At 41.2% G+C, this 27,339-nt stretch overlaps 1 protein-coding gene across 9 annotated transcripts; it reads right to left on the bottom strand.

Moving 5' to 3' along the window:
• LOC133441532 (von Willebrand factor A domain-containing protein 5A-like) lies at positions 1 to 26,246 on the bottom strand. Of its 9 annotated transcripts, none has more exons than XM_061718920.1 (21): positions 26,009 to 26,246; positions 23,855 to 23,905; positions 23,479 to 23,681; positions 23,176 to 23,398; positions 20,714 to 20,880; positions 20,451 to 20,622; positions 19,606 to 19,781; positions 19,446 to 19,534; positions 19,112 to 19,256; positions 17,104 to 17,183; positions 16,688 to 16,802; positions 16,434 to 16,592; positions 16,240 to 16,343; positions 14,788 to 15,008; positions 13,084 to 13,134; positions 9,775 to 9,828; positions 9,173 to 9,208; positions 1,025 to 1,078; positions 780 to 934; positions 479 to 617; positions 1 to 365 (listed from the first exon to the last, which is right to left on the bottom strand). In XM_061718920.1, the coding sequence occupies exons 2-21, from the start codon at positions 23,898 to 23,900 to the stop codon at positions 286 to 288; spliced, it is 2,469 nt and encodes an 822-aa protein (XP_061574904.1). In that variant the 5' UTR covers positions 23,901 to 23,905; positions 26,009 to 26,246; the 3' UTR covers positions 1 to 285. The 9 variants fall into 9 exon arrangements, with proteins under 9 accessions (XP_061574904.1, XP_061574906.1, XP_061574907.1 ...); XM_061718922.1 differs by having other exon boundaries at positions 9,173 to 9,205; positions 9,775 to 9,825; XM_061718923.1 differs by lacking the exon at positions 1,025 to 1,078 and adding an exon at positions 6,326 to 6,370 and having other exon boundaries at positions 26,009 to 26,245.
• Positions 26,247 to 27,339: the final 1,093 nt, after the last annotated feature.

Here is a 27,339-nt window from a genome sequence, read left to right as displayed (position 1 = left end):
CAGTTTTATTAATTTGTTTATTTTGGTTGTCCTTCAGTGGCAACAACACCATCGTTATAGCTGTTACAGTTACACAAATGAGTGCACTTACAGGAAGTTTTAATCTATAATAACAAATAAAGGTTTTTGTGTGTTGTAACATTTATGCAGTGCAACTATATCAAAGGCACATTAGAGATGAGAGGTAAATATTACAAATTGCAATACTCATTAACAAGGCTGATGGGAGGAGTAAATACACTTCAGGTCATCAATGTTGTAGATGAAGCCACGTCAGCGACTAGTTCAGATCTTCAGAGCATCCGCCTGCACATTACAGCCCAAAAGTGCATTTCCAGCAGCAACACACTCTGTCATACACGGAGCTGGAAAAACAAAACATGCAACTATAGTGATTAATGAGAGATTGCAAGTGATTTAACCAGTATAGATTCCATTAATGACTTAATATTTTAATAAACAGCCGTTCAACTGTTACCATTCTGAGCCCGAAGCCAGGATGCAGCTTTCAGAGCCAGAAGCTCCCACTCCACTTTAGCATCCGTCTTAAAAGCATGAAGCCACATCAGAGCCAGGATGGTTGCCCACACTTCCTTGTTGACCTTTTTCAGCAAAAACTAAGAAAACCACATGGAACAACAGTTCAGGATAAAAACTAAACGCTATCGAAAACAATCCTTAAATAACTGTTCCACATTTTATATTTAACCTTTTCCCGTCTTATCTTTAAATCGGAAATTTCGTTTGTGTCTTTGTTTATTTTTTTCACAACAACCCACCGGTGCAGGCTTGGACTTTTCCACCTCTTCACTGGTCTTTCCCAGCACGGAGGCCAGAGCTGCGTCCAGCATCCAGCAGCCAGATGCCTTTTGGAGAGACACCAGCTGCAGCAGAGGGTCTTTCCTGCGCTGCTGGGGTTCAGGGGTTTCAGCAGCTTCACCACAAATGTGTCAGGGAGAAAGGAATTAAATCATCTTCATGAATTGCCACATTTGTAGGGGAATCTACATACATACATACATACATTTACCTATACTTTTTTTTATCTGTTTCCCCTTCAGACATCTTTTAGATTTTACTAGAGAGACAAAGAAAATCCCCTCCTTGAACCGCCACCTTACTGTGGTGGAGGGGTTTGTGTGCCCGAGTGATCCTAGGAGCTATGTTGTCGGGGGCACTTTCGCCCCTGGTAGGGACTCCCATGGCAAACAGGTCCTGGGTGACGGGCCAGACTAAGAGCGGTTCACAAAGCCTACCATGGATAACAAAAGATCAAGGACCGTTACGTCGCCCGGATCGGCGTCACCGGGGCCCCGCCCTGGAGCCAGGCCTGGGGTTGGGGCTCGATGGCGAGCGCCTGGTGGCCGGGTCTTTGCCCGTGGGACCCGGCCGGGCTCAGCCCGAAACGGCGACGCGGGTCCGCCTTCCAGTAGGCCCACCACCCGCAGGAAGGACCATGGCAGGCCGGTGCATTGTGGGCTGGGTAGCAGTCGTGGCGGGGTGCCTCGACGACCCAATCCCTGGACATCAACCCTCACAGTGGGGACATGGAATGTCACCTCGCTGGGGGGGAAGGAGCCGGAGCTTGTGCGTGAGGTTGAGAGATACCGGCTAGAGATAGTCGGGCTCACCTCCACACATAGCTTGGGCTCTGGAACCCAGCTCCTTGAAGGGGGCTGGACCCTCCACTACTCTGGAGTTGCCCAGGGTGAGAGGCGGCGGGCTGGTGTGGGCTTGGTTATAGCCCCCCAGCTCAGCCGCCAGGTGTTGGAGTTCACCCCGGTGAACGAGAGGGTCGCTTCCCTGCGCCTTCGGGTCGGGGATAGGTCTCTCACTGTTGTTTGTGCCTACGGGCCGAACAGCAGTGGGGAGTACCCGGCCTTCTTGGAGTCCCTGGGAGGAGTACTTGATAGTGCTCCAACTGGGGACTCCATTGTCCATTGTTGTTCTACTGGGGGACTTCAACGCTCACGTGGGCAATGACAGTGATACCTGGAGAGGCGTGATTGGGAGGAACGGCCTCCCCGATCTGAACCCGAGTGGTGTTTTGTTGTTGGACTTCTGTGCGAGTCACAGTTTGTCCATCACGAACACCATGTTCAGGCATAAGGGTGTCCATCAGTGCACGTGGCACCAGGACACCCTAGGCCGGAGGTCAATGATCGACTTTGTTGTCGTTTCATCTGACCTTCGACCGCATGTCTTGGACACTCGGGTGAAGAGAGGGGCTGAGCTGTCAACTGATCACCACCTGGTGGTGAGTTGGATGCGCTGGCGGAGGAGGAGGTTGGACAGACCGGGCAGACCCAAACGGATTGTGAGGGTCTGTTGGGAACGTCTGGCTGAGCCCTCTGTCAGGGACATCTTCAACTCCCACCTCCGGGAGAGCTTCTCTCGGATCCCGGGGGAGGCGGGGGACATCGAGTCCGAGTGGACCATGTTCTCTGCCTCCATTGTCAACGCGGCGGCTCGAAGCTGCGGACGCAAGGTCTCCGGTGCCTGTCGTGGCGGCAATCCTAGAACCCGGTGGTCGACACCGGAAGTACAGGATGCCGTCAGACTGAAGAAGGAGTCCTACCGGGCTATGTTGGCCGGTGGGACTCCTGACGCAGTAGATAGGTACCGGCAGGCCAAGCGGGCCGCGGCTCGGGCAGTCTTGGAGGCAAAAACTCGGGTCTGGGAGGAGTTCGGGGAGGCCATGGAGGAGGACTTTCGGTCGGCCTCAAGGAAATTCTGGAGGACCGTTCGGCGCCTCAGAAGGGGGAAGCAGTACTCTGCCGGCACCATTTATGGTGCTGGTGGGGAGCTGTTGACCTCGACTGGGGACATTGTCGGACGGTGGAAGGAATACTTTGAGGATCTCCTTAACCCGACTGACATGCCTTCCACTGAGGAAGCAGAGGGTTGGGGCTCGGAGGCGTGCTCATCCATCACCCAAGCCGAGGTCACCGAGGTGGTTCGTAAGCTCCTTGGTGGCCGGGCACCGGGGGTGGATGAGATTCGCCCTGAGTACCTCAAGTCTCTGGATGTCGTAGGGCTGTCTTGGCTGACACGCCTCTGTGACATTGCATGGAGGAAGGGGACAGTACCGCTGGGGTGGCAAACCGGGGTGGTGGTCCCTCTGTTTAAAAAGGGGGACCGGAGAGTGTGTTCCAACTACAGGGGGATCACACTGCTCAGCCTCCCGGGGAAAGTCTACGCCAGGGTACTGGAGAGGAGATTACGGCCGATAGTCGAACCTCGGATTCAGGAGGAACAATGCGGTTTTCGTCCCGGTCGTGGAACACTGGACCAGCTCTATACCCTCCGCAGGGTGCTCGAGGGTTCATGGGAATTTGCCCAACCAGTCTACATGTGTTTTGTGGATCTGGAGAAGGCATTTGACCGTGTCCCTCGTGCCATTCTGTGGGGGGTGCTGAGTGAGTATGGAGTCCGGGGCCCTCTACTAAGGGCTGTCCGGTCTCTGTATGATCGAAGCAGGAGTCTGGTTCGCATTGCCGGCAGTAAGTCAGACTTGTTCCCGGTGCATGTTGGACTCCGGCAGGGCTGCCCTTTGTCACCGGTCCTGTTCATAATTTTTATGGACAGGATTTCTAGGCGCAGCCAGGGGCCAGAGGGGATCCGGTTGGGGAACCTCAGGATTTCATCTCTGCTTTTTGCAGATGATGTTGTCCTGTTGGCTTCATCAGACCGGGACCTCCAGCATGTGCTGGGGCGGTTTGCGGCCGAGTGCGACGCGGCAGGGATGAGAATCAGCACCTCCAAGACCGAGGCCATGGTTCTCGACCGGAAAAGGGCATGCCTTCTCCGGGTGGGTGGAGAAGTCCTGCCTCAGGTGGAGGAGTTCAAGTATCTCGGGATCTTGTTCACGAGTGAGGGAACAATGGAGCGTGAGATTGACAGGCGGATCGGTGCAGCGTCCGCAGTAATGCGGTCGATGTACTGGACCGTCGTGGTAAAGAGGGAGCTGAGTCGAAAGGCGAAGCTCTCGATTTACCGGTCAATCTACGCCCCTACCCTCACCTATGGTCATGAACTTTGGGTAGTGACCGAAAGGACAAGATCGCGGATACAAGCGGCCGAGATGAGTTTCCTCCGCAGGGTGGCTGGACGCTCCCTTAGAGATAGGGTGAGGAGTTCGGTCACCCGGGAGGAGCTCGGAGTCGAGCCGCTGCTCCTCCACATTGAGAGGAGTCAGCTGAGGTGGCTTGGGCATCTGTACCGGATGCCTCCTGGACGCCTCCCTAGGGAGGTGTTCCAGGCATGTCCCATCGGGAGGAGACCCCGGGGAAGACCCAGGACACGCTGGAGAGACTATGTCTCTCGGCTGGACTGGGAACGCCTCGGACTCCCCCCGGAAGAGCTGGAGGAGGTGTCTGGGGTGAAGGAAGTCTGGGCATCCCTGCTGAGGCTGCTGCCCCCGCGACCCGGTAACGGATAAAGCGGGAGAAGATGAAGATGAAGATGACAAAGAAAATAAAGTCATATATATAATTTAGTTAAATATCAAGCCATGAAACAAAAACTAACAAAAAAGGACTGAATCCATTTAGCTGAACCTGCTGCAGGATCTTTTAGCCAGGACTGCAAGTTCTTTCACTTTTGTCATGCTCTTCTGACACGTATCAAGCCAGCCCAGTCTCCGAGTATTTAGGGGCCACTGTAGTTCGGAGGAAGCAGTTGGTGATCCGAGTCACTAGTCACAGGATTCTACACACTGAAGCTTTGAGAGAACAGGAGTTTGCAGCTTTCTTTATACGACCACGTCTGGCAGACTAAAACCTACCCTGCCATCGGTCTCTCAGCTTAAAGTTCCCTCACTTTCAGATAGACTTGTAATAGACTTATATTACAAGTATACAGTAAATTACACTGATATACAGTGTAATCTGGCTCCTATAATGATAAATGATGCAATTTTAAGTCGATAATTCACTTATCATCTACAAATTAAGTACAATTTAAATCAGTAACATTTACCATTCATTAGACTTTTCTTAGGTGGAGGCTGGATATTTGGTTAGATACTTTGGAACTACTTAGTGTCATGTCAATCCTTAAAAGCACTCGAGTCAATCCTCAAATAGTGTAGAAATAGCGGTAGTGCAGTCGCCACACATATTTGATCTCAGCTAATTGATGAAAACATTTATAGTGTGTTCACACATAAGACATCCCCTTCTCTGTGTTATTGTGCTGCAGTTGAATACAACCTCATATGGAAACTAAGCAGCTGAACCAGGACGGTGCTGATGTTCTACAACTCACGCAAGATGATGAAATAACAAGGTTTTATTTTGGTCTCGGTCTTGAGCTGAACTGGTCTTGGTCTTGTCTTGTCAGGGCCCGGGCACTTACAGTGCGAAGGCCCTATTACATCTGTAGGAATTTTTTATTCTTTCTTTATTCTTTATTCTTTATTTTCCTTCTGACGAAATGAGGGCCTTTTTGCCCCCCTAAACGTGCCCCAAAAGTCACCAAATTTTGCACGCAAGCCAAGCCTGGCGATAAATTTGATATTTCATGGTTTGCATTAATGGGCGTGGCAAAATGGCCGAAACCGAACAGGAAGTCGGTCATTTTGAATTAATTAAGTAATTAAGTAATTTTGGCACAATTTATGCCACTTCTTCGGCCGTTAATACGGCCCGAACCGTAACGTGCACCCAGGTGTGTTATACATCAACATGTGCGTCTCCATCCTGCTACGACGCACATTACTTTTTTCAGTCAAAAGCGTTACCCTGGCGACGATAGATGCCAAAAAGCGGACCCCCCCTTCATCTGATTGTATGGTTCCTACTTTCTGCCATAACTTTTGAATGGTTTGACATAGAGAGTCATGGGTGGTGTCATCGGACTCGGTTTTGAGTCCTTGAACATAATTGGTGCAAATTAGCCCCGCCCCTTCATCTCATTGGTCGATATCTGATAGTTCCTACTTTCTGCCATAACTTTTGAATGGTTTGATATAGAGAGTCGTGGCTGGTGTCATCCGCTAAATGTCCAGGCCTGAAGAATCTACATGCAAGTCATACAAGCGCTTCCACTGCAGCCTGAACATGCACAAGGGTGCGAGCTTTAATTTTGGTCTTGGTATTCTCTTGTCTTGGTAGTGTCTTGGTCTCGGTTCAGAGGGTCTTGACTACAAGTTTACTTTCAGAAATGGAAAACCCTAAATGTCACGTATTTCAGTTTTACAACATGGCCCCTGGTACAAGCAGCCACATTACGTTTGAGACAAGAACGTTAGATACACTTACCGGTATTCAGTTTATCCATTGAAAACTTACATTTGTACTTTGCTATTAAGCATCCCACTCACATTGAATGTATCCATTATCATAGTCTTCATAGTCTTCTGAGTCTTCTGAGCAGTTACAGGAAATGAAAGAAAAAAAAAGCATGTTTAATAATCATTCATATGAAGAAAATCTGAATTATTATTATGTTTTCATAAAAGATTTGAGCCTTTTACTAATCTGCAATCTGATAATTAGCCGCTCCTGTTGTAAGTTTTATGTTTATTTGTTTTATGTTAAGCACTTTGTGTTGCATTATTTGTTTGAGAAGTGCTATATAAATAAAGTTTGATTTGATTTGATTTGATATACTACTGAACTAGTCTTGGATTTGACTTGGTCTTGTCTTGTTAGGGCCCGAGCACTTAGAGTGCGAAGGCCCTATTGTATCTGTAGGAATTTTCCTTCTTTTTCTTTCTTTTTTTTTTTCCCGACGAAATGAGGACCTTTTTGCCCCCCTAAACGTGCCCCAAAAGTCATCAAATTTTGAACACAAGCCAGGCCTGGTGAAAAATTTTATATTTAATGATTTGCATTAATGTGCGTGGCAAAATGGCTCAACAGCGGCCCCTAGAAAACTTCTCTTCGCCTCAAGCCCCACAATATGGTTTGACGTACATGCACGAAAATCGGTACACACCTGTATCATGTCGCAACTTAAAGAAAAGTCTCTTGGCACCATGGCCGAAACCGAACAGGAAGTCGGCCATTTTGAATTAATTGCGTAATTTTGGGGCAATTTATGTAATTCCTTCGGCAGTTAATACGGTCCGAATCGTAACGTGCACACAGGTGTGTTATACATCAAAATGTGCGTCTCCATCCTGCGACGACACGCATTACTTTTCTCAGTCAAAAGCGTTACCGTGGTGACGATAGACGTCAAAAAGCGTGCCCCCAGAAGGTACCTTTGGAGTCGCTTCCATTCCTGAATGATAAAGAACTGAAGAAACTCAAGATCAGTAATGAATGGATCAGGGGGACATTGAGAGTCTGGTCAATGGTGAGAAAGAAACTTAAACTGTCACATTCTATTGGTAGGGCCACTAAGATTGCTATGAACCCAGACTTTTTACCTTCTAGTAAGGACTCGGGGTATAACAAATGGGCCAGTAAGGGACTGATATATATTGGTCAAATGTTTAAGGGTCAAACCATGAAGTAATTTGAGCAACTAACCCAGGAGTTTGATCTTCCAACTCAGGACTTTTACAGGTTCTTGCAGCTGAGACACTATCTTCAGAAACATGAGGAATGGACGGTCATTAGTGAAGATCCATCTAAACTAGAGGAGCTATTCATATCCTTTACAAAAGAAAATACTAAAAAAGGGATTATGTCAAGGATTTATAAAGCCCTAAACCAGGAATCAGATGGTGATAATATGGGGGTCAAAGAAAAATGGGAATGGGAAGTGAACATTATAATAACTGATGACCAATGGGAGGAAACATTTAAAGCAGGACATAAATAGACTAATAGCCCATTATGGAGGGAATTTGACTGGAAGGTGAAGATGCAGTACTTTGAGGCCCCTGTCATCACATCAAACATGGCAATATGTCTGAGCTGTGTTGGAGAGGATGTGGTCTGATTGGGGACTTCACACATATATTTTGGGACTGCCCAAAGCTCACTGTTTTCTGGAAGAAGGTTGAGTTGGAGATAAAACAGATTCTACATGGGGATTTTACAATTGGGACCGGCCCTAGTCATACTAGGTATACTTCCGGAGGATATGATGGAGAGAGATCTGTCTTCTCTACTGAGAATTCTGCTTCTAGTCGCCAAAAAAATGATAACAGTCAACTTTCTGAAACCAGAGTCCCCAAGCATGATACACTGGAGAGAGAGGATAAGACATGTTTATATGATGGAGAAAATTACAGCAAGATTAAGGCTAAAAACTAACCAGTTCAGTGACCGCTGTGCGCTAGTAACAGAAGCATTGACAAAGCTATGAACACCTCCTGTTAGCCTTTTGTTTTTATTTTCTGTCTCGACTTTTATTTTATTTTTTGGGTTTATCATTTTTTATTTCTTTTCATGTCTTTTATTTCATTGTACACGATTGCACCTGTTCTGTTAGTATCTGTTAATATTGATAAAGACTGTAAATGTGTATTAATCTGTTTGTGTTCAATAAAAGATAAGTAAAAAAAAAAAAAAGCGCGCCCCCCCTTCATCTGATTGCACCATATTTGATGGTTCCTATTTTCTGCAATAACTTTTGAATGGTTTGACATAAAGACTCGTGGGTGGTGTCATCGGACTTGGTTTTGAGTCCCTGAACATAATTGGTGCAAATTAGCCCCGCCCCTTCATCTGATTGCACCATACTTGATGGTTCCTATTTTCTGCAATAACTTTTGAATGGTTTGACATAAAGACTCGTGGGTGGTGTCATCGGACTTGGTTTTGAGTCCCTGAACATAATTGGTGCAAATTAGCCCCGCCCCTTCATCTGATTGGTCGATATCTGATAGTTCCTACTTTCTGCCATAACTTTTGAATGGTTTGATATAGAGAGTCGTGGCTGGTGTCATCCGCTAAATGTCCAGGCCTGAAGAATCTACATGCAAGTCATACAAGCGCTTCCACTGCATCCTGAACATGCACAAGGGTGCGAGCTTTAATTTTGGTCTTGGTATTCTCTTGTCTTGGTAGTGTCTTGGTCTCGGTTCAGAGGGTCTTGACTACAAGTTTACTTTCAGAAATGGAAAACCCTAAATGTCACTTATTTCAGTTTTACGACATGGCCCCTGGTACAAGCCACATTACGTTTGAGACAAGAACGTTAGATACACTTATTATTCAGTTTATCCATTGAAAACTTACATTTGTACTCTGCTATTAAGCATCCCACTCACCTGTTTCAATCATTCCAAAATCCTCACAGAAGGCTGCTGAGCAGTTACAGGAAATGGAAGAAAAAAAAGCATGTTTAATAATTATTCATATGAAAAAAATCTGAAATATTATGATGCTTTCATAAAAGTATTGAGCCTTTTACTAATCTGCACGGAAAAAATGTGCCGCTCCTGCTTTCAATGTAGGACATATAGATATTGAAAGAAAATTATTAGTTAGTAATCACATTTATTTTACTAACGTACTTGATAATCCTGTTATGCTGAATTGTTAACTTGACTGTTGTTCAGAAAATAACTAGGTTTTATTTTGGTCTTGGTATTGGTATATACTACTGAACTAGTCTTGGTCTTGACTTGGTCTTGTCTTGTTAGGGCTTGGTCTTGGTCTAGTGTCTTGGTCTCGGTTCAGAGGGTCTTGACTACAAGTTTACTTTCAGAAATGGAAAACCCTAAATGTCACGTATTTCAGTTTTACAACATGGCCCCTGGTACAAGCAGCCACATTACGTTTGAGACAAGAACGTTACATACACTTACCGGTATTCAGTTTATCCATTGAAAACTTACATTTGTACTTTGCTATTAAGCATCCCACTCACATTGAATGTATCCATTATCATAGTCTTCATAGTCTTCTGAGTCTTCTGAGTCTTCTGAGCAGTTACAGGAAATGAAAGAAAAAAAAAGCATGTTTAATAATCATTCATGTGAAGAAAATCTGAATTATTATTATGTTTTCATAAAAGATTTGAGCCTTTTACTAATCTGCAATCTGATAATTAGCCGCTCCTGTTTTCAATGTATATACAGTAAACATTGAAAGAAAACGATTAGTTAGTAATCACATTCATTTTACTAACATACTTAATAATCCTGTTATGCTTTTCCATTGAAAACTTACATTTGTACTTTGCTATTAAGCATCCCACTCACCTGTCGGAATGCTTCCATAATAATCTTCTGAGCAGTTACAGGAAATGAAAGAAAAAAAAAGCATGTTTAATAATTATTCATATGAAGAAAATTTGACTTATTATTATGTTTTCATAAAAGTATTGAGCCTGCAAGCTGAAAATTAGCCGCACCTGTTTTCAATGTAGGACATATTCAATAGACATTGAAAGAAAATGATTAGTTAGTAATCACATTCATTTTACTAACATACTTAATAATCCTGTTATGCTGAATTGTTAACTTGACTGTTGTTCAGAATTGTGCCTTGAAATAGGCGTTGGTCTAAGATCATGTAAGTCATAATCATTACTTTTGAAGACATGATTAATCACGGTTAAACGTGGCTATTTTTATGACGACTGCCCCAGATATGATTGCCACCGAGCAAAGCTACCTTGTGTAACCAAATCAAACAAAAATGGGGGAAAGGGAATCTGATAAACAAGATTTTTCAGAAATCCAAACACCTCGTCTTGTTTTAGGGGGAGACGTTCCTCCACTTATGAAAAAGATGAACTGATTTGATCACCTTCACCCACAGACTGTTACAGGACCCCCCAAAGCTGGTTTTTGAAGTGTTATTTCAAATTAAGGCCTAAACTATGTTTATTTCAGCTATGTGGACACACATTTTAACATGGTGCTTAAACTGACTCACGTGGGTTGAACTGTTTTAGTTTAGTCAGTCATTTTTTGCACCTTCTGCATTAACGGAAAAAAGAAAGGAAAAAGGATATCGCCCCTCGGCAGTGATATAAAGTTTAGGAAAATGTATTTGTTTGTCTCTATTTAACATTAAAACCAACCAAATCCATTTTGGTAGGGCAGAGTTCAACGTAGTATAATGAACCTGCAAATGAGGAATAAAATGACAGAGAGCAAATTTGCTAGATAAATGTAATTTTGGACTCTTGTCCAGTTTGTCTCCTGTAATAATTTTGAAAAGCCTGATATTAGTATAAATGAAATGTGGAAAAGAATGGAAGTAAATCTCAGACAATGCAGTAGAGCAGCACGCGTGTAAGTGCTGAGCTAAAAGCCCCAAGTGTTCCTTTTTTTTAAATAATGAAGCTTTTCAAATGCTAACAATGTCGCAAATGCAAGGAGTTACATGCAAACACAGTTATCACAGGTTAAACGCTGGCTTATGTCAACAAATTAAATACAAAAAACAAATGTGATTTGTAAATTATTTAAGACTTTTATGTTAATATCATATACTGATATGGTTTTAAAACTTGAAAATTGTTTTTAGAGTCTGTCTTTTAACAAACACATCATAGTAGTTTTAGCAAATGTGATAACTGAAGATAGACTAAAGGTTTTCCTGGTGTATTTTTGAGTACTGTGTTATGTTGTCATAAAAGTATTGAACATTGTACTTATTTCTAACACACATGTTTGCTGCCCCGCACAACATAGGAGAGGGAGAAACTGAAAGAAGATTTTTAGTTGGTTCACAAATGATTCAATAACTCCAATGTTTTACTTAAGTATAGTTGTGTTGACTCTGAGTCTGTAGATCTCAACTTTCCATTCAGAGTTGTGCATTAAAATACAGCTTGGTTTAAGATCATGTAAGTTAGAATCATCACTTTTGAAGACATGATTAATCACTAATTCAGTCCATTCACACCAGATGATGGTGCTACCTCTGGCTCTGACTGATCAAAGCAACAAGAACCCACAATAACATCTACAATAAAAGAGAGGGAAGTGGAATTTGACAAATGGGAAGAAGTTGCTCCAGCCATCACTAATTATGCATCTTCCCTCTTTTAAAATATTACCAGGTGAAGGCAGTGACGACTGACTGTATATGAAGAACTGTGAATTAGCTTAGTTAACCACCAACCATCTAACTTTTGGGTCAAGTCTCATGCAGAGCTAAAACTGCAGTTCCTTGACTGACCGCTGAAGACTGGCTCCAAAAGTGAGTAAGTCTCCTTTGACCCCCCAATGGTAAGAAATGTCCAACTTTAGAGCAGAAAAAAAACCTTGATTTTCTATCCACAACAACTTGGAGGAAGCCTGATGTAATTATTTTTTTGTATCACATCAGGTGAATTTATATATATATATATATATATATATATATATATATATATATATATATATATATATATATATATATATATATATATATATATATATATATATATATATATATATATATATATATATATATATATATATATATATATGTTGTCATGTGGGTTTAACAAATCAATGTTAAAATCTCCACAAACAAATACTCTTATTTAATTGATCATATAAGTCAACCATCTTATCCTTGAAGGTGTTGAAACAGGATCCTGGTTTTCTATATACACAACTCACTACCGGTAATATGTTCTTGGAATTCTCCACATTCACTTCCACAGTAACACATTCCATTACATTGTCTATTGATGTTGATAATCTATCTATTTTATTACATTTAAGTTCATTATTCACATACAGAGCTACTCCACCTCGCTTTTGTTTTTTCTGTTAGTAGTAAATAGTTTATAACCCTCAAGTTCTACATCAATTTCCTTTTTTTCCAGTGAGCCATGTCTCAGAAATTGCAATAATATTGAACATTGGGAATTGACTTAAATAGGTATTTGTTGTAGTAAAATTGTGTTAAGGCTTCTGCTATTAAAATGTATTAAAGGTCTGGCAGTCCCGTTTTTAGATGTAATTCTATCTCTAGGAAGTGTTTTTAATCAAATCGTGTACCCTGTGAACTAAACCTCTGCTGCTAAAGGGAGAAGTGACGTGCTTGAAACTGGAAAAGGTCCTTTCTACCACTTCAGTTCGTTTTGAAAACTTTGAAAACTTTTTAAGAAGTATCTTTTCATCCTGGGATACAAATTAAAATACAAATGAAAAGAGTCCTGGTGTGCTTTTGTTTGTTGTCAATAGAAGTAAGAGTCTATTTTCATTAAAACATTGAACCATTTACTCACCCTGAGGTGCACACATAGATCCATAAACAGTCATTGGTGAGCCACAAAACACTAACATGAGAAAGACAGACAGTAAAAGAACAGTATTAGCAGGTTCAAAAACTATTAAACAACATTATATCCTTTTATTTTACATATATATAGTTACATTTATTTTGAATTTTTAGCCTCTGAACTTTATGTTCAGAGTTGTCCATTAAATGACTTATTTAATATAATGACTAATAAATACTTTGTTATTTTAGTTCTTTATCAACACGTGCTTTAGCATATTTATACAGTATATTAATGTGCAGACTCAGCCTTAATTTCAGGTTATATGCATTCAAATTAGAAAAAGGGTTTAGGAACTATTTCTTTGTTATATAGTTCCTTCTTTTTCAAAAGCTCAAAACTAGGAAGATGATCAACTGAAAATATATTTCAGGGACAGGCAGGAGCCATTTCTGCACTCATTACATGCAGTCAAATGAGTTTTCCCTGAAATTGAGACTGGCCATCCGAACACTGGAAAAAAAGAAAAGAACAACAACAGAGAAAAGCAAACCACCAGAGATATATCTGAAACATGTGGGGGAAGTTGGAAAATTCAGATAAAAAAAACAGACGAATTCTCAGTGGAATCAAACACTTTCATAAAATCTGATGAAGTGCGGAGCGTTTTCTAGAGAGCACTGTATGCTTCCATCACGGTGGACAATAAATACAGAGTATTCATCAAAAAGGTGCAAAACATTCACACGTTTTGATGACAGAATATTCAATATTAGAGCAAAAACACCAACAAAAAGCTAAGGAACAGTATAATTAGTGCAGATGAAACTCTGATCAGTTTAAAAGTTTCATGTGGGCTTGAAACAAATGATTATCCAAACCATACAGCACCACAATATCTGACAGGCAGTGTGATGGCACGCAGTGTTTACTGGTGACACAAGAGAAGACAGAAGAAGCCACAACTGTGAAGGACTGACATAAAATAACAAAGTACAGCTTTAGGATGATGGTTTTAAAAGTACTGTAAAAAGGTTTAAGGGTTCTACATGTTAAAAAGCTGGAACCTCCTCTAATATGAAAGTGAAAATTTCCTGCACTTCAGCGCCGACTTGAGTGCATTCAAGTCTATATTCAATATTCAGCCTTTAAATTCAAGGTTTCACACATCAGAACGTATCAAAAATATCATATAGTCCTTGCCAAGTTGTAAAAATCAAGTAAATATAGAATCAGATGAACAACGCATTCCATATATTATTGTTTCATCAAAAGTGGATATTTGTTTATGAATGTTATTTCCAACCAATACTTTGTTGGTCCAGTTCTCGGTTAACTGCCTTTGGTAAAGGTTTATGCAGAAATATTGGCCCACTCCTCTTAACAACGCTGCTTCTCCTCATCGACGTTTGTAGGCACTGGTTAATGTGTAGCATCTTTATTAAGCACCACAGCATTAATCGAGGGGGTTGGCTGAACGCTGACTGGATCAATTAAACACCAATATTCTTGTCTTTTTCAGGCTTCTGCTGTAGATTTCAGCAGATTTCAGAGATCCAAACATGGTCCCACCTGTCCGTATTGTTCCAGGTGCCCAGTGGTTTGCTCAGATGCGCCTTCTGGGATTCATTTCAAAGTTCACTCTTTTTATAACTGTGCTGTGATTAATTTCTAACATTAAAAACAAAGGCAAAGAAAGGAAACACTTACTGGGTGTTGGAACGTCTCTGCGTACCATAGGTCCTTGAATTGACTGGCCGTTGTTTTTGTTGACAGCAATGAAGGCAGTAAAAGAACTGTTTACTCCTGACTGGACACTGAGGTCCACCACCTTCTTCTTCACAGCTTCATCTTTCTGTCCTCTGGACAGTCCCTCCTCGAGCTCCAGGGAACGGATCAGAGTCCGAGCGGCCAGCCTGTGGACCGTTAACCTGGAGAGACGAGGGAATGATCTGTAATAATGAGCTTTCAAAACCCAAGCTCAGTCTGATGATCATAGGTAGCAGCTCTTTCTTCTGAAGTGCTGTTTGCTTTATTACCTTCAATTCTCTCTATACATCAATAATAATTAATTAAATGCTCTACTTCCTATTGGGGGTTATCTAGAGAGGAGCTGGAGTCTGTCTCGGCTCTGTTTAAGTGAATCAGGGGTACAGCCTGGATCAGTCAATCACGGGGCCGACGACAGACTAAAGTCCACACACATTCACACTCACTCCCATGGGCTATGAGAGTAAGAGAGGACAAGTTAAGAAGGACAGTTGCAGAGTTTGTTGACAAAAGATGGTGTGAACCTGGACATGTTACTGTAAATAAGACTCCCAGGGCTCTGGATAATGAAGTGTTGACTGCAGTCTTCACTCCATGTTGTTAATGTATAAGATAGTTAATCTGCATTACCTGCATGTGACATCATCAGCTCAGTTTCTGCCAAACTGGAAACACAACTTTCAAGTGTGGTTGAATGTGGACTGATTTCTTTTTTTTTCTTTTTATGTCATTTTATTATTTATTATTTTATTACTTATTATATATTATTTCATTATTTATTATAATTATTATTATATGTATTTACTTTTGTCATTTAATAGGGGATCAATATAGTATTGTTCAAATCAATTCATATAATATTCTCCGATCTAGATGCATCTCAGGAAAATCCACATCTTCAATGAAGTTTTCCAAGATCAATGTCCAGGCAGGAACACAGAAGAGGGAGGCGTTGAGGGTAAATAATGACAGCTACAGAATTGTGCAATCGTCTCAGATGCATCAGAGTTTAAGTGACTGTCCCGGCGTATCTTCAGACTGCTTTTAAAGATACAGCCAGAAAATACAGTCAGCAGCCACACAAAACACCCTTAGCGGCCAACTGCAACGTGCACAAATAAGATAACACAAAATGGACAATAAGTATGGATGCCATCAAAACTTAAAATGCTAATACTCGGGGTGTCTAAGACTTTTTCACAGAACTGTAGGTCCAGTTATTCCCCAAGGACATCATAGTTTCAATGAAAGTGAAATGAGTTCGCGCACCACTTTCCTCTGAGCTAAAAGCAAGAGTCAGGACGTCCTAAAATGATGAATTTAACACTTAACTGTCACGTATTAGTGTCAAGTCACGGCTTGTTTTTGGTGCCGAGCGAAGAGCAGTTTTACCCAGTATCTCCTGCAGGTTTGAGGCTGAAGTGCAGCTGGTTTTGAGAGGGATGACCCGCCAGGCTGTACTTCACCGTCACACAGCCCTCTGCTGCCTTCGAACTCTGATAAATCATTAAAGAGCAGAGACATTTTCTTAACTAGATCAAAGCAGCAGGCTTGTTCAAGCTGACACGCGTTGCTGGTGATCCTACCTTTCCAGATAGCTGAGCGTAAATCAGTGATCTTTGACCCTGGAAGATGGTTGTGATGGGTGGAGAGAGGACGGTGGCAGACACTTCCTTTGGTAAATCCCATGTGACTGAGATGCTTTCCACAGCTGGCTGGAGTGCAAATCTCAACGCCTGCATCACCTAATGGTTTAAAAACGGTTCACTTCTTTGCAATCACATCTGCTGTCCAATAGAAATGTGTTGTTGGTTTTCTTTTTATTTAGATTTTGGCTTACTTTTGGTTGCATCCTGTCATTTCCAGTAATGAAGTCGGCATGACCTCCGCCCTCCTTGGCCAACCCGTTGATAAGAGCGGAGCTGGCTCCTTCGCCAATCCCGAAAGAGAAGCACCTTATAAGAAGAGATTTGTTTTCAGCACACTCCGCCAGAATGCCATACGCACCGAAAATCTAAGTGTTTGTTCCTTCACAGAAGCAACATACGCTCCACAGACCTGGAGCAAACTTCCAGAAACCTGCAGGAACGCTGAAACACTTGGTTCCTTTAAATCAGCTGTTTTGACTAAATTATTTAAACCCTTTTGAATTCAGATTTAAACAATGTTAATTTCAGTACTCAAATGTAACTCCAGCGCTGCATTACACCTTTTTTTGCTGTAATGTGCTGTACAGATACACTTGCCTTGCCTTACCTGTGGGAACCTGCATTCTTCTTAACCAGATTGATAACTTCCTTTGTGTTGCACACCTCTCCGTCAGTAAAGACAAACAGCTGAGGGAGGAGAAATTACACAAAGGTTGGAGAGAGTTACACCCACTGGTATGCTTAGAGTTAAAAACAAAGGTGTGTAACTGTAAGGCGCCGATTTATCATCACAAAACACATGTATAGAGAACAAAAAAAGGCACGGCCATTCTGAGCTTCAAGCAAATTGATGAATCTAGGGTTTTCCTTGGAAGGGTGTGAGTACACCAGTAGGGGTCACTGAGCAAGTCAAGCAAGGCCTTTTTAAGGGGATTATTCAAAGGCTTGCTTTATAAATAGATGTGGGCTCGCCTCAATGTTTCCCAATGTGCATCGGGGTTTGTTGTGCAGATGAGACAGTTCTGTTGCTTTTGTGTGCGTCAGGACAGTTTTAAGTACACCGCTGAAGCAGAGCTGATGAGTTTCAGCTCTCCCGTGTCTGAGATTGTCTTTCCCAGCAACTGACTGGGAATGAACTGACATCTCCTTCCTGAGATTCACAAACAAACAAGCCGCTATTGCTTCACCAGTGTGAAGGTGGACGTGTGGGAGGCGTGAATGTCCGTGGTTTGTGTGAGATTAATCCAAGTTTGTCATTGTGAAACTGCCAGAATCAGAATTAGAAAACTGAACCCGTGATCTCAAGCTCTGACGATTGGCACGGCGTACGATCAAAAGGGGCCATCAAAATCTGTCGACAGCGTTCTGACTTCAGGAACGGGGCCCAGATTGATCTGCGCTGTTCCAAGGAGTCCAGACGACGAGATTCCCGAGCCAGAGGAAGGCACTAGGAGACTGATGAGAGACCTCTTTTTAGTGAAATTTCTGTGTATACTAATCAAGAGGGTTAGCGAAAACGGTGTTTGGCCGCGGGTCGGGGACCCGATTTTTATGAAGGCATAGGGGCCTCTAAAAATACTGCCTAAGAGCAGTGCGTAAGACCAACATCTAACTCGGTCGGGGACCGGCTTTTGAAGTCTGGGACTTTAAAAGTACAGAATTACGAGAAGGGGTTTCTATTTGGAAATGATTTTTAATGGTTTTGTTTTATGTTTGTCTAATGTGTGTCTAATGTTTGTCTGATGTTTATGACAGGAAACTGTGTTCAATGTGGGGTTTCCAAAATTGAGAGGGAAAATTTAAATTGTTCACTAAAAGATCAGGCTAAAACCAAACTGTTAAAAAAAGGAAACTTGTGTTCTGAGAGAAACTTAGGAAAGAAAAATAACTGACTAAAAATAGCAGAGGCGTGGTTAAGCTGAAATTTATGCTTAAAGAATCTCTAAAAGATGCTTAATTGATGGGGAGACGTCCCTAAAAACTTTAGGTAAAATCTTGTGAAATAATATACGAAAAGAAGAAAATTGACTAATTTAAGACTAAAAGAAGACTGATTAAATGTCCAAAACGGGACAAGGTTTAGCGAGAAAGAAAAAGGTAAAGAAAGCTACGTGAAGTTGGGGAGACTCAGGATCCGGTCACCCAGTTTCAGCAGTTCCTGCTTTAGGAGAGGGAGAGAGGAAGAAACAGCAGCCTAACAAGAAGAAGATTCTCATGTACAGTCCGACTAATGGCCGTCATTCAGGCCATGGTTTTCCCTTTGTGTTTTAAGGATGTCTGTTTGTTTCTTCATACCAAGCCTCTTTAACTGAAAAGTCACATGTGTGTGACCATCTGTTTCCTGTTTCTGTCCATTGTCCATCCACTGTCTACCATTGGTTGTCTTAACATAGCCGACGCCTGTCGGTTTGTCAAATAAATACCTCCTGCAAAGAAGGACCCAACAGGCATTTCGTCGAGAGCCATAGAGAGAGAGCCATGTTGCTCGACAGGGCTCCGACTTTGCTTCACTTCTGCGCAGAAGGCCTTAAAAATCATTCCAGAGTGTCCTGGTGTCTTTTTCTAAATTATTAATGTATGTTGTGATGATTTAGGAACCTAACAGTTTGAATTACTTGTCTGGGTTGGTTGGGAATGCAGGGCTGGCTGTAGATGTGTTTGAGCGGCTGAAGGATCTCTGTTCCCCCCATGTCGGCCGACATCTCCTCCACTTTCTTCAGAGCCTCCTCCATGCTCTTCTCGCTGTACTCCTCGCTCTTCCTGGCATCAGACACACGGGAGGACTTCACTGATACTTGCATGATAATTTATTAGTCCTGTTTAACTGTTAGGACCCAAACTCTAAAAACCAAAACTAACAAGCTTTAAAAAGAATGTACTTCTGTCTTAAAACAGACTCAATGAGGTCATTATCATGTAATATCAAGTTTTATGGACTTAGTCACTGACGGGAAGATGTGTCCGAAGTCCGATCCGAAACTGTAGATATTGAAGTAGCAGCCCACAGGCAGGCTCTTCAACAGCAGCAGGAGAGTGTCCTAAAAAACCAGAGAAAGCAATGAAGAACTGAAACAAGGACGTTGTCTTCGCTGATTTAACCTGTTAATACCTTTGCACTGCCGATGCGGGTTTCCTCCTGCTTGTTGTGACTGGTGGGACAGTCCATGCTCCCAGACCGATCCAGTAAGAACACAAACTCCCCACACGAGGCGAGCGAGGACATCACGGCCTGAGGGAACTCAGGGTACAGGCTCACCATCACCACTGGGTCCCCCATCAGAGAGCCTGGACCACCAGGGGACAGGAAAATGATCAGAATTCTATCATTATTATTACGTCTGCTGGACGATGAAGATGAGGAACCTTTGGTGAGCACACTTATAAGTTGACCAACTTGCACTTAGTGTTGTTTTTGTCAGCCTGTTTCAATTAAAATTTTAGTTTAGTCTTTGGGTCAAGCTATCATTTTAGTTCTTACTAGTTTTTGTCACGTTCATACTCCTTTTAGTCGTCTCAGGTTTCAGTCAAATAAAAGTCTGAGCATTTTAGTCTTATTTTAGTCAGAATTGTACAGGACCATTTTAGTCTAGTTTTAGTCAAAGATTGTATTTAGCCAAACCCATTTTACAATTCAAACAAGGTTATCTTATTATTATTATTATTATTAGGGCCCGAGCACTGACAGTGCGAAGGCCCTATTGTATCTGTAGGAGTTCTCGTTTTTATTTTCATTTTCCTCATTTTTCTTCCGACGAAAGGAGGGCCTTTTTGCCCCCCTAAACTGCCCCAAAAGTCACCAAATTTTGCATGCAAACCAGGCCTGGTGAAAAATTTGATATTTAATGGTTTGCATTAATGGGCATGGCCTAATGGCTCAACAGCGCCCCCTAGAAAACTTTGTGCCTCAAGCCCCACAATACGGTTTGACATACATGCACAAAAATCGGTACACACCTGTATCATGTCGCAACTTAAAAAAAAGTCTCTTGGCGCCATGGACGAAACCATGGCGCCAAGTCGCTGAGTCCTGTCCTGCCTCCACCACTGCAGACGGCTGGTGGGCGTCTTTGTAATAAATGAGCAGCTCAACGTCTCGGTCAAACTTGTGTCCTGCTGCCAACTTCACCTGCGGTTCACAGTCACACTCACAGGTATAAATACATCTGTTCACTTTATCTTCAGCCATAAGTAACAATCCCACACACCGATCCACCTACAGTAGCCTGCGTCTGTTCAGGGTTGAGGTACTGAAGAGGCTCCAGGGAACTGCTGGACTCTACTTTCCAGACTGGACGAGGAGACGACACTCGTGCAGAAAAGGACAGAGTGTAAGGCACCATGGAGGCTGGAACGGAGCTCACCTGGACACTGGCTCCTTCACTACCTGGAAAAAAAGAAAGAAAAAGATCGAAGACAAGTGGGAGACGCCTGGTTGTGCTTTAATGAGGGAGCTGTAACGAAGCGGGAAGCTGCAGAGGGAGCTGTCGGTCTTCCATCAGAATGAACCCTTTGAATTAGGGATGTCCCGATACCATTTTTTTCACACCGAGTACGAGTACGAGTATTTTAATTTGTGTACTCGCCGATACCGAGTACCGATCTGATACTTCTACCACAAAAATAACTAGGCTAAAAATGCAATGAAAAATGCAATGAATTAAAAGACAGGTTTTATTTGGAAGAGAAATTCAATTTTAAACAAAACTCAGCCGGCCGGTCTTTCCTCCGCGCTTTAGTCTCATCGCAGGTACATCAAATGAGCATGTGCGGTGCTTCACCTGAAGCCGTCCGTGTGAAACAACATAAACAATCAAATAGAATTTAAAAAAGAGGCTAAATGAAATGATGTTACACACTCTTGTATAGTAGGTGGCGGTATGCACCTTAAAGTTGGTTGCGATTCGCCAATAAAACAGAGAAGAAGAAGAAGAAGAACATAAACAATCCCATTGTTACAGTCCGGGTATAGAGAGTGATACCCGAGAGTGAGACTGGCAGTGCCGTTTCAGGCAAGATAGTGACAATGAATGCAGTGGGACGTCAGCAGGGTGGACATATTTCAAAATAAGGGACGACGACAAAAGCAAGACAGATTGCGGGTAGGGTTGCCACCTTTCAGAAATAGAAATAAGGGACGCCCTGATTTCAGCAGCGCAGGAGCCAAAAAAAAAGCCCCAAAACTTCTAAACTAAATAAAAATGTGTTTATTTTATATAAAAAAACTAAATGCTTTGATTTAAAGTTTAAAGTGCTTTAATAGCATTGAACTTGCATGACTGTACAGACAGACAACCATACTAGCAACTGAAATATCCTCCTATGCTGTGTACGTCCACATCAGCCCAGATGTAGAATATAGATACAGGTGAAGAATATGGTGTAAAAGTTAATTTATTTCAATAATTCAACTAGAATATGGTGTAAAAGTTAATTTATTTCAATAATTCAACTAGAATATGGTGTAAAAGTTAATTTATTTCAATAATTCAACTAGAATATGGTGTAAAAGTTAACTTATTTCAATAATTCAACTAGAATATGGTGTAAAAGTTAATTTATTTCAATAATTCAACTAGAATATGGTGTAAAAGTTAATTTATTTCAATAATTCAACTAGAATATGGTGTAAAAGTTAATTTATTTCAATAATTCAACTAGAATATGGTGTAAAGGTTCATTTATTTCAATAATTCAACTAGAATATGGCGTAAAAGTTCATTTATTTCAATAATTCAACTAGAATATGGTGTAAAAGTTCATTTATTTCAATAATTCAACTAGAATATGGTGTAAAAGTTAACTTATTTCCATAATTCAACTAGAATATGGTGTAAAAGTTAATTTATTTCAATAATTCAACTAGAATATGGTGTAAAGGTTCATTTATTTAAATAATTCAACTAGAATATGGTGTAAAAGTTAACTTATTTCCATAATTCAACTAGAATATGGTGTAAAAGTTAATTTATTTCAATAATTCAACTAGAATATGGTGTAAAGGTTCATTTATTTAAATAATTCAACTAGAATATGGTGTAAAAGTTAATTTATTTCAATAATTCAACTAGAATATGGTGTAAAAGTTAATTTATTTCAATAATTCAACTAGAATATGGTGTAAAAGTTAATTTATTTCAATAATTCAACTAGAATATGGTGTAAAAGTTAATGAAAATACGGTACAAATCGCGTCCCGTATTAGTTCAATACGGGACACAACATTTTTTTCTCAAATAAAGGACAATTCAGTATTTTACGGGACGGGTGGCAACCCTAATTGCGGGCTGCCGGCGCGGCTAACGCGGCTAATGCGGCTATCTGGCTAACACGGCTAACCGGAATGTAACAATGGGATTGTTTATGTTGTACTGTGAGTTACGTGGAGTGTTTAATAAAGTTTCCTGTGAGTAAGGTTTGTCCAGTTTGTATAATTAAGGAAGATAGAATTTACTGAAACATGGAACAGCTGCAGACTGACGCGGGGAGCCGCGGGGCGGCTCAACATCTCCCCCTAGCGGCGCTAACCAGTAACTACAACAACAATGAAGTATCGGTGCGTGGTATCGGAGAATTTTTGCGAGTACGAGTACGAGTATATGAGGGTAGTATTGGTCCCGATACCGATACCAGTATCAGTATCGGGGCATCCCTACTTTGAATGAAAAGCTCCATTTCCTACCTGGAGGTTGGTAGCGAGGGTTGAGAACAGCAGGCAGACAGAACCTCAGACCGTCGTCAGCCTGCACAGCCAGCTCGGTGACATACTCCAGCCTGATGGAGGCGCTCTCTCCCGGGGGCAGACTGCCCACGCTCAGACGGAATATGTCTGGACTCTGGTCACTCTCCTCCAACAGGAAGGCCTGCTGGCCGGAGCTCAAAGCATCGTCATACTCCTCACGAGCCTGTCGTACACAAGAGCCACGTCAGGAGTGTCTTACCGACGCCGTCACACTGTAGACACAAGTCTTTCTGTCCTGCTCACCTGCTGCTTCTCCTTCACCTCAGCAACGACGTGCGTCTGTCCAACCTTTGCACTGAAATGACACACGGCTGCATCTGCAGGCAGAGGGAAGACAAAGACGGCCTCCAGCGGTTTGTCCTCCTTGTTCTCGTAGATCAGAGTGGAGATCACTGTGGCCACGTGGTCCTTCACCTCCAGCTCCACCTCCACGCTCTTCAGAGGAACTGACAGAGGAACAGAGGAAAAGACAAACAGAAACCACACATTCATGTTTACAATGTTTTACTAAACCATCAGAATCATGTTTCCTTAACCGCCTAAACATTACAACAAATAAACTGATTGACAGGTGAGCGAGGAAGTAGAACAAAGTTATCTATAGTTTTTGTGTGTGTACCTGGTTCCCTCTTGGCAGTTAGCAGACCACAGCAGAAGTTCGCCATTGTACCTGTGCAACAAGGAAATGTGAGGATTTTCTTCAGCAGGAACAGCTCTGATACTTAAAGGGGACCTATTATGGCATCTAATACCTATTTTAAACAGGCCGTGAATGTCTTAAAAACAAGCTTTTGATTGTTTTTGCAAAATAAATTAGAAATTCAGCCTCTGAGCCATGTCTTTATCTTCCCATTCTCTAACCTCATTATCTATGCAGGATTCTGAGTGGGCGGGGCTATGATAATGAGACACTGTGCTGATTGGCTGCCTGAATGACGCGATACACCGCTACGAAAAAATGGCGGAAGCTCCGGCCGGCGGAGTTAGTTTTGGGCGTAGTTTCACGCATTGGAGGCCGACCTATGTAAATCACATATTGGTTACGTAACGACGGGCTCGTAGAACGGCTCGTAGAAGCCACATCACACTGGATGGATCATCCGGGCGGCTGCACAGTGTCTGTCAGAATTTGGTTGCTTTCCTCCTTCTCTGAGTTGGCAGGCTGAGGGGAAACCACTTTATATATGTTAAAGCAAGAGAAAACGTGTTTTTCATAATAGGTCCCCTTTAATAATCTCAATCTCAATCAATAACCTTTGGACCTGTGACAACCCCAAGCCTAGTAAAATAAATATTAAATAATACATAAATAAATAGAACTATGACACACATTTCCTTAAACTACATTAGAGGAGATCTAATAATTAAATTCAAAAGTGTTTATTTTGACCATGATAGTGTAAGTAACAGACACTTTTTTTAAGTAGCAGCCGGAGTCATGACAGGTTTGAAAAGGAGCAGGAAGAAGTAAAAAGAAACGTGTAAACTCCAACCCCTTGAACTCAATACTATGTTTTCAAATTGACCCTCGTTATTGGACATAAAAAAATCTTGACATATTTAGAAGTTACATAAATTAATAGTACAAATTTTACACAATATAAATATATATCGTGGTATACCTGAGTACAAATATTAGCGGATACCTGAGTGATTATTGTCATGTACAATTATGTCCCTATATATAAACACCCTGAGTCCATGTATTTATCCATACATAAAAGCATACATCATTTATGATGTGGATTTATATTCACCCGTGTACAATCTTATTCATTACAACCATTCTTGCTCACAGATATTTCTACATGCATTAAAGCATACACATATACTTGTTACTGTCCATATATATGCATGGATACATGCATATCTACGTACATATATACACCTACAACCTACAACCATGCATGCCACAACCAAACATAGTGATTTTTATGTTTGTTTGTTTAAAAACAGCTGTAAAACCACTTGGGCATGTAACACCAAACCTAAACCAATAAATAAATGAAAGAGATCTGTTTTTATTGCATATGTGGACAAACTTTATTTAGAGTGAAATCTTGAATTTATTTTCATGGGACAAAGATTCGGCTTAGTCACATGCCTTGTATTGTAAAATCTATATAATAAAATAAATAAATAAAACTAATGAAAGTATAATAAAATAAATAAATAAAACTAATGAAAGTTAAACATTGTCAAGATTAAAGCCTAAGTATAAAATGGAAAAAATAAATCTTGCAGTTGTAAAGCCTAAATTATGGTTCTGCGTTAAATCGACACAGAGCCTACGCCGTACCCTACACCGTTGGTGTAACGCGGAACCATAAATCAGCCTTAAGGGTTGGGAGCCATTCTTCTCTTCATGTACTACAGCTCAGCCTAGGTTGGATTCGCTGGGTTATGATAGACGGAACTATGTATATGTCTATGAAAAAAAACAATATATAATAATAATAATAATAATAATAATAATAATAATAATAATAATAATAATAATATAATAAACATGTTTAAAATCCTTCAACGTTTCCTTCAGTCGGTAACTTATTGATCCCTAAATCAGCTGCGCAGATCCCAACGATCCCATAACATCCTAAAATATGCTGCGAATTTCTATGTCCAACAATCATTATAACAAGAATTCAAATGAAAAATAAATACAAAGTCACAAAAGCATGTTTTTGTTTGGTTTCGTTTCATTTGGATCAACATCAGTATTTACAGATGCTTCAGCACATCTTTAATTGATGTACAGCTGAGGAAAGCTCACCTTTGAAGTCGATCTCAACCGAGGACAGATACGTTTGTATTTTACTCCAAGTTCTTCCCCTGTGTTCAGAATATTGCACTTAAAGCAGGAAGAGTTGTAATCTTGATAAATGGGAGGTTGGTCCCAATTATCCTCTCTGCAGACCTGATTGTCCGTTGCAGTCTGTTCTGTCTAGTTTGGTGGGCAATCCGAACCAGACAGTGATGGAAGTGCAGAGAACAGACTGTACGATGGCAGAGTAGAATGTGGTCAACAGCTGCTGTGGCAGGTTAAACTTCCTGAGCTGCTGCAGGAAGTACAACCTCTGCTGAGCTTCTTTCTGACAGAGTTAATGTAAACCAAAACTCACATGTAGTTTCGGTCCATCTTCACCACATTTGTACCCCCTCCTCGTGTCATTTTTGTACAGCTGCACTAAATCTTGATCGTTAATGTCTGTACCATCATCAGGGGCGCAGATAGGATTTTTGAACTGGGGGGGACCAAGCTGTCAGCAAATGATTCCAACGATTTTGTGTATATATATATATATATATATATATATATATATATATATATATATATATATATATATATATATATATATATATATATATATATATATATGACCAGAAACTCTTTTAGGGGGCCTATGTGTACGTGGTGGAACAATATGCCCTAGAGACAGATTGTCACACTTGTCCTCTGCCTCCTTAAGTGGGAAACGGGCCCTCTTCTATTTCATTTAGGGTATGCGTGTGTATGTATGTATGTATGTATGTATGTATGTATGTATGTATGTATGTATGTATGTATGTATGTATGTATATATATATATACTGTATATATATATATATATATATATATATATATATATATATATATATATATATATATATATATATATGTGTGTGTGTATGTGTATTATGTACAGTATGTATATGTATGTATAAAAAATTGTTAACAAAAAATAATATAATAATAGGATAATATTTCTTTCTGCCACTTTATTGAGGTTTTTGTAGTGAAATGAGGATGAATCATAGAGATAACTTCTCATTTCAACTAACTGGATCAGCCGTTCTTTATCCATGACTGTTTCCTACAGCGCTTTCAACCTGCTTTCAACTGGTGTTCTGAGATTTCTTCCTACCTAAAATTCTTTCCTACCGTATCCAAAAATTATAATAAATAAAATCAATCAAACCTTCTTGCTGGATGCTGCAGTTAACCTTTGGTGGTCTGTCCATTTCCTGCTCTACCTGTGGATTTCCATCACTGCTTTTGGCACAAAACCGAATAACTTTTCCAGCTGTTTAATACAGCTGGAAAAGCACATTCACTCACGCACA

This window comes from Cololabis saira, chromosome 4 (genome assembly GCF_033807715.1).
Source record: "Cololabis saira isolate AMF1-May2022 chromosome 4, fColSai1.1, whole genome shotgun sequence".
Classification (NCBI taxonomy): Eukaryota; Metazoa; Chordata; class Actinopteri; order Beloniformes; family Belonidae; genus Cololabis; species Cololabis saira.
Note: the sequence above shows the minus strand (reverse complement) of the source record. Positions and strands in the feature narration are given on the sequence as shown.

What these genes read in the sequence shown, in the direction of transcription:
- LOC133441532 (XM_061718920.1), bottom strand. Translation starts at nt 23,900, where the DNA reads ATGGCGAACTTCTGCTGTGGTCTGCTAACTGCCAAGAGGGAACCAG. An exon ending in CAGAGACGTTCCAACACCCA is followed by an intron (nt 13,135 to 14,787) that starts GTAAGTGTTTCC and finishes TTCTCATGTTAG; the next exon opens with TGTTTTGTGGCTCACCAATG. An exon ending in TTTTGGAATGATTGAAACAG is followed by an intron (nt 1,079 to 9,172) that starts GTGAGTGGGATG and finishes TTGTCTCTCTAG; the next exon opens with TAAAATCTAAAAGATGTCTG.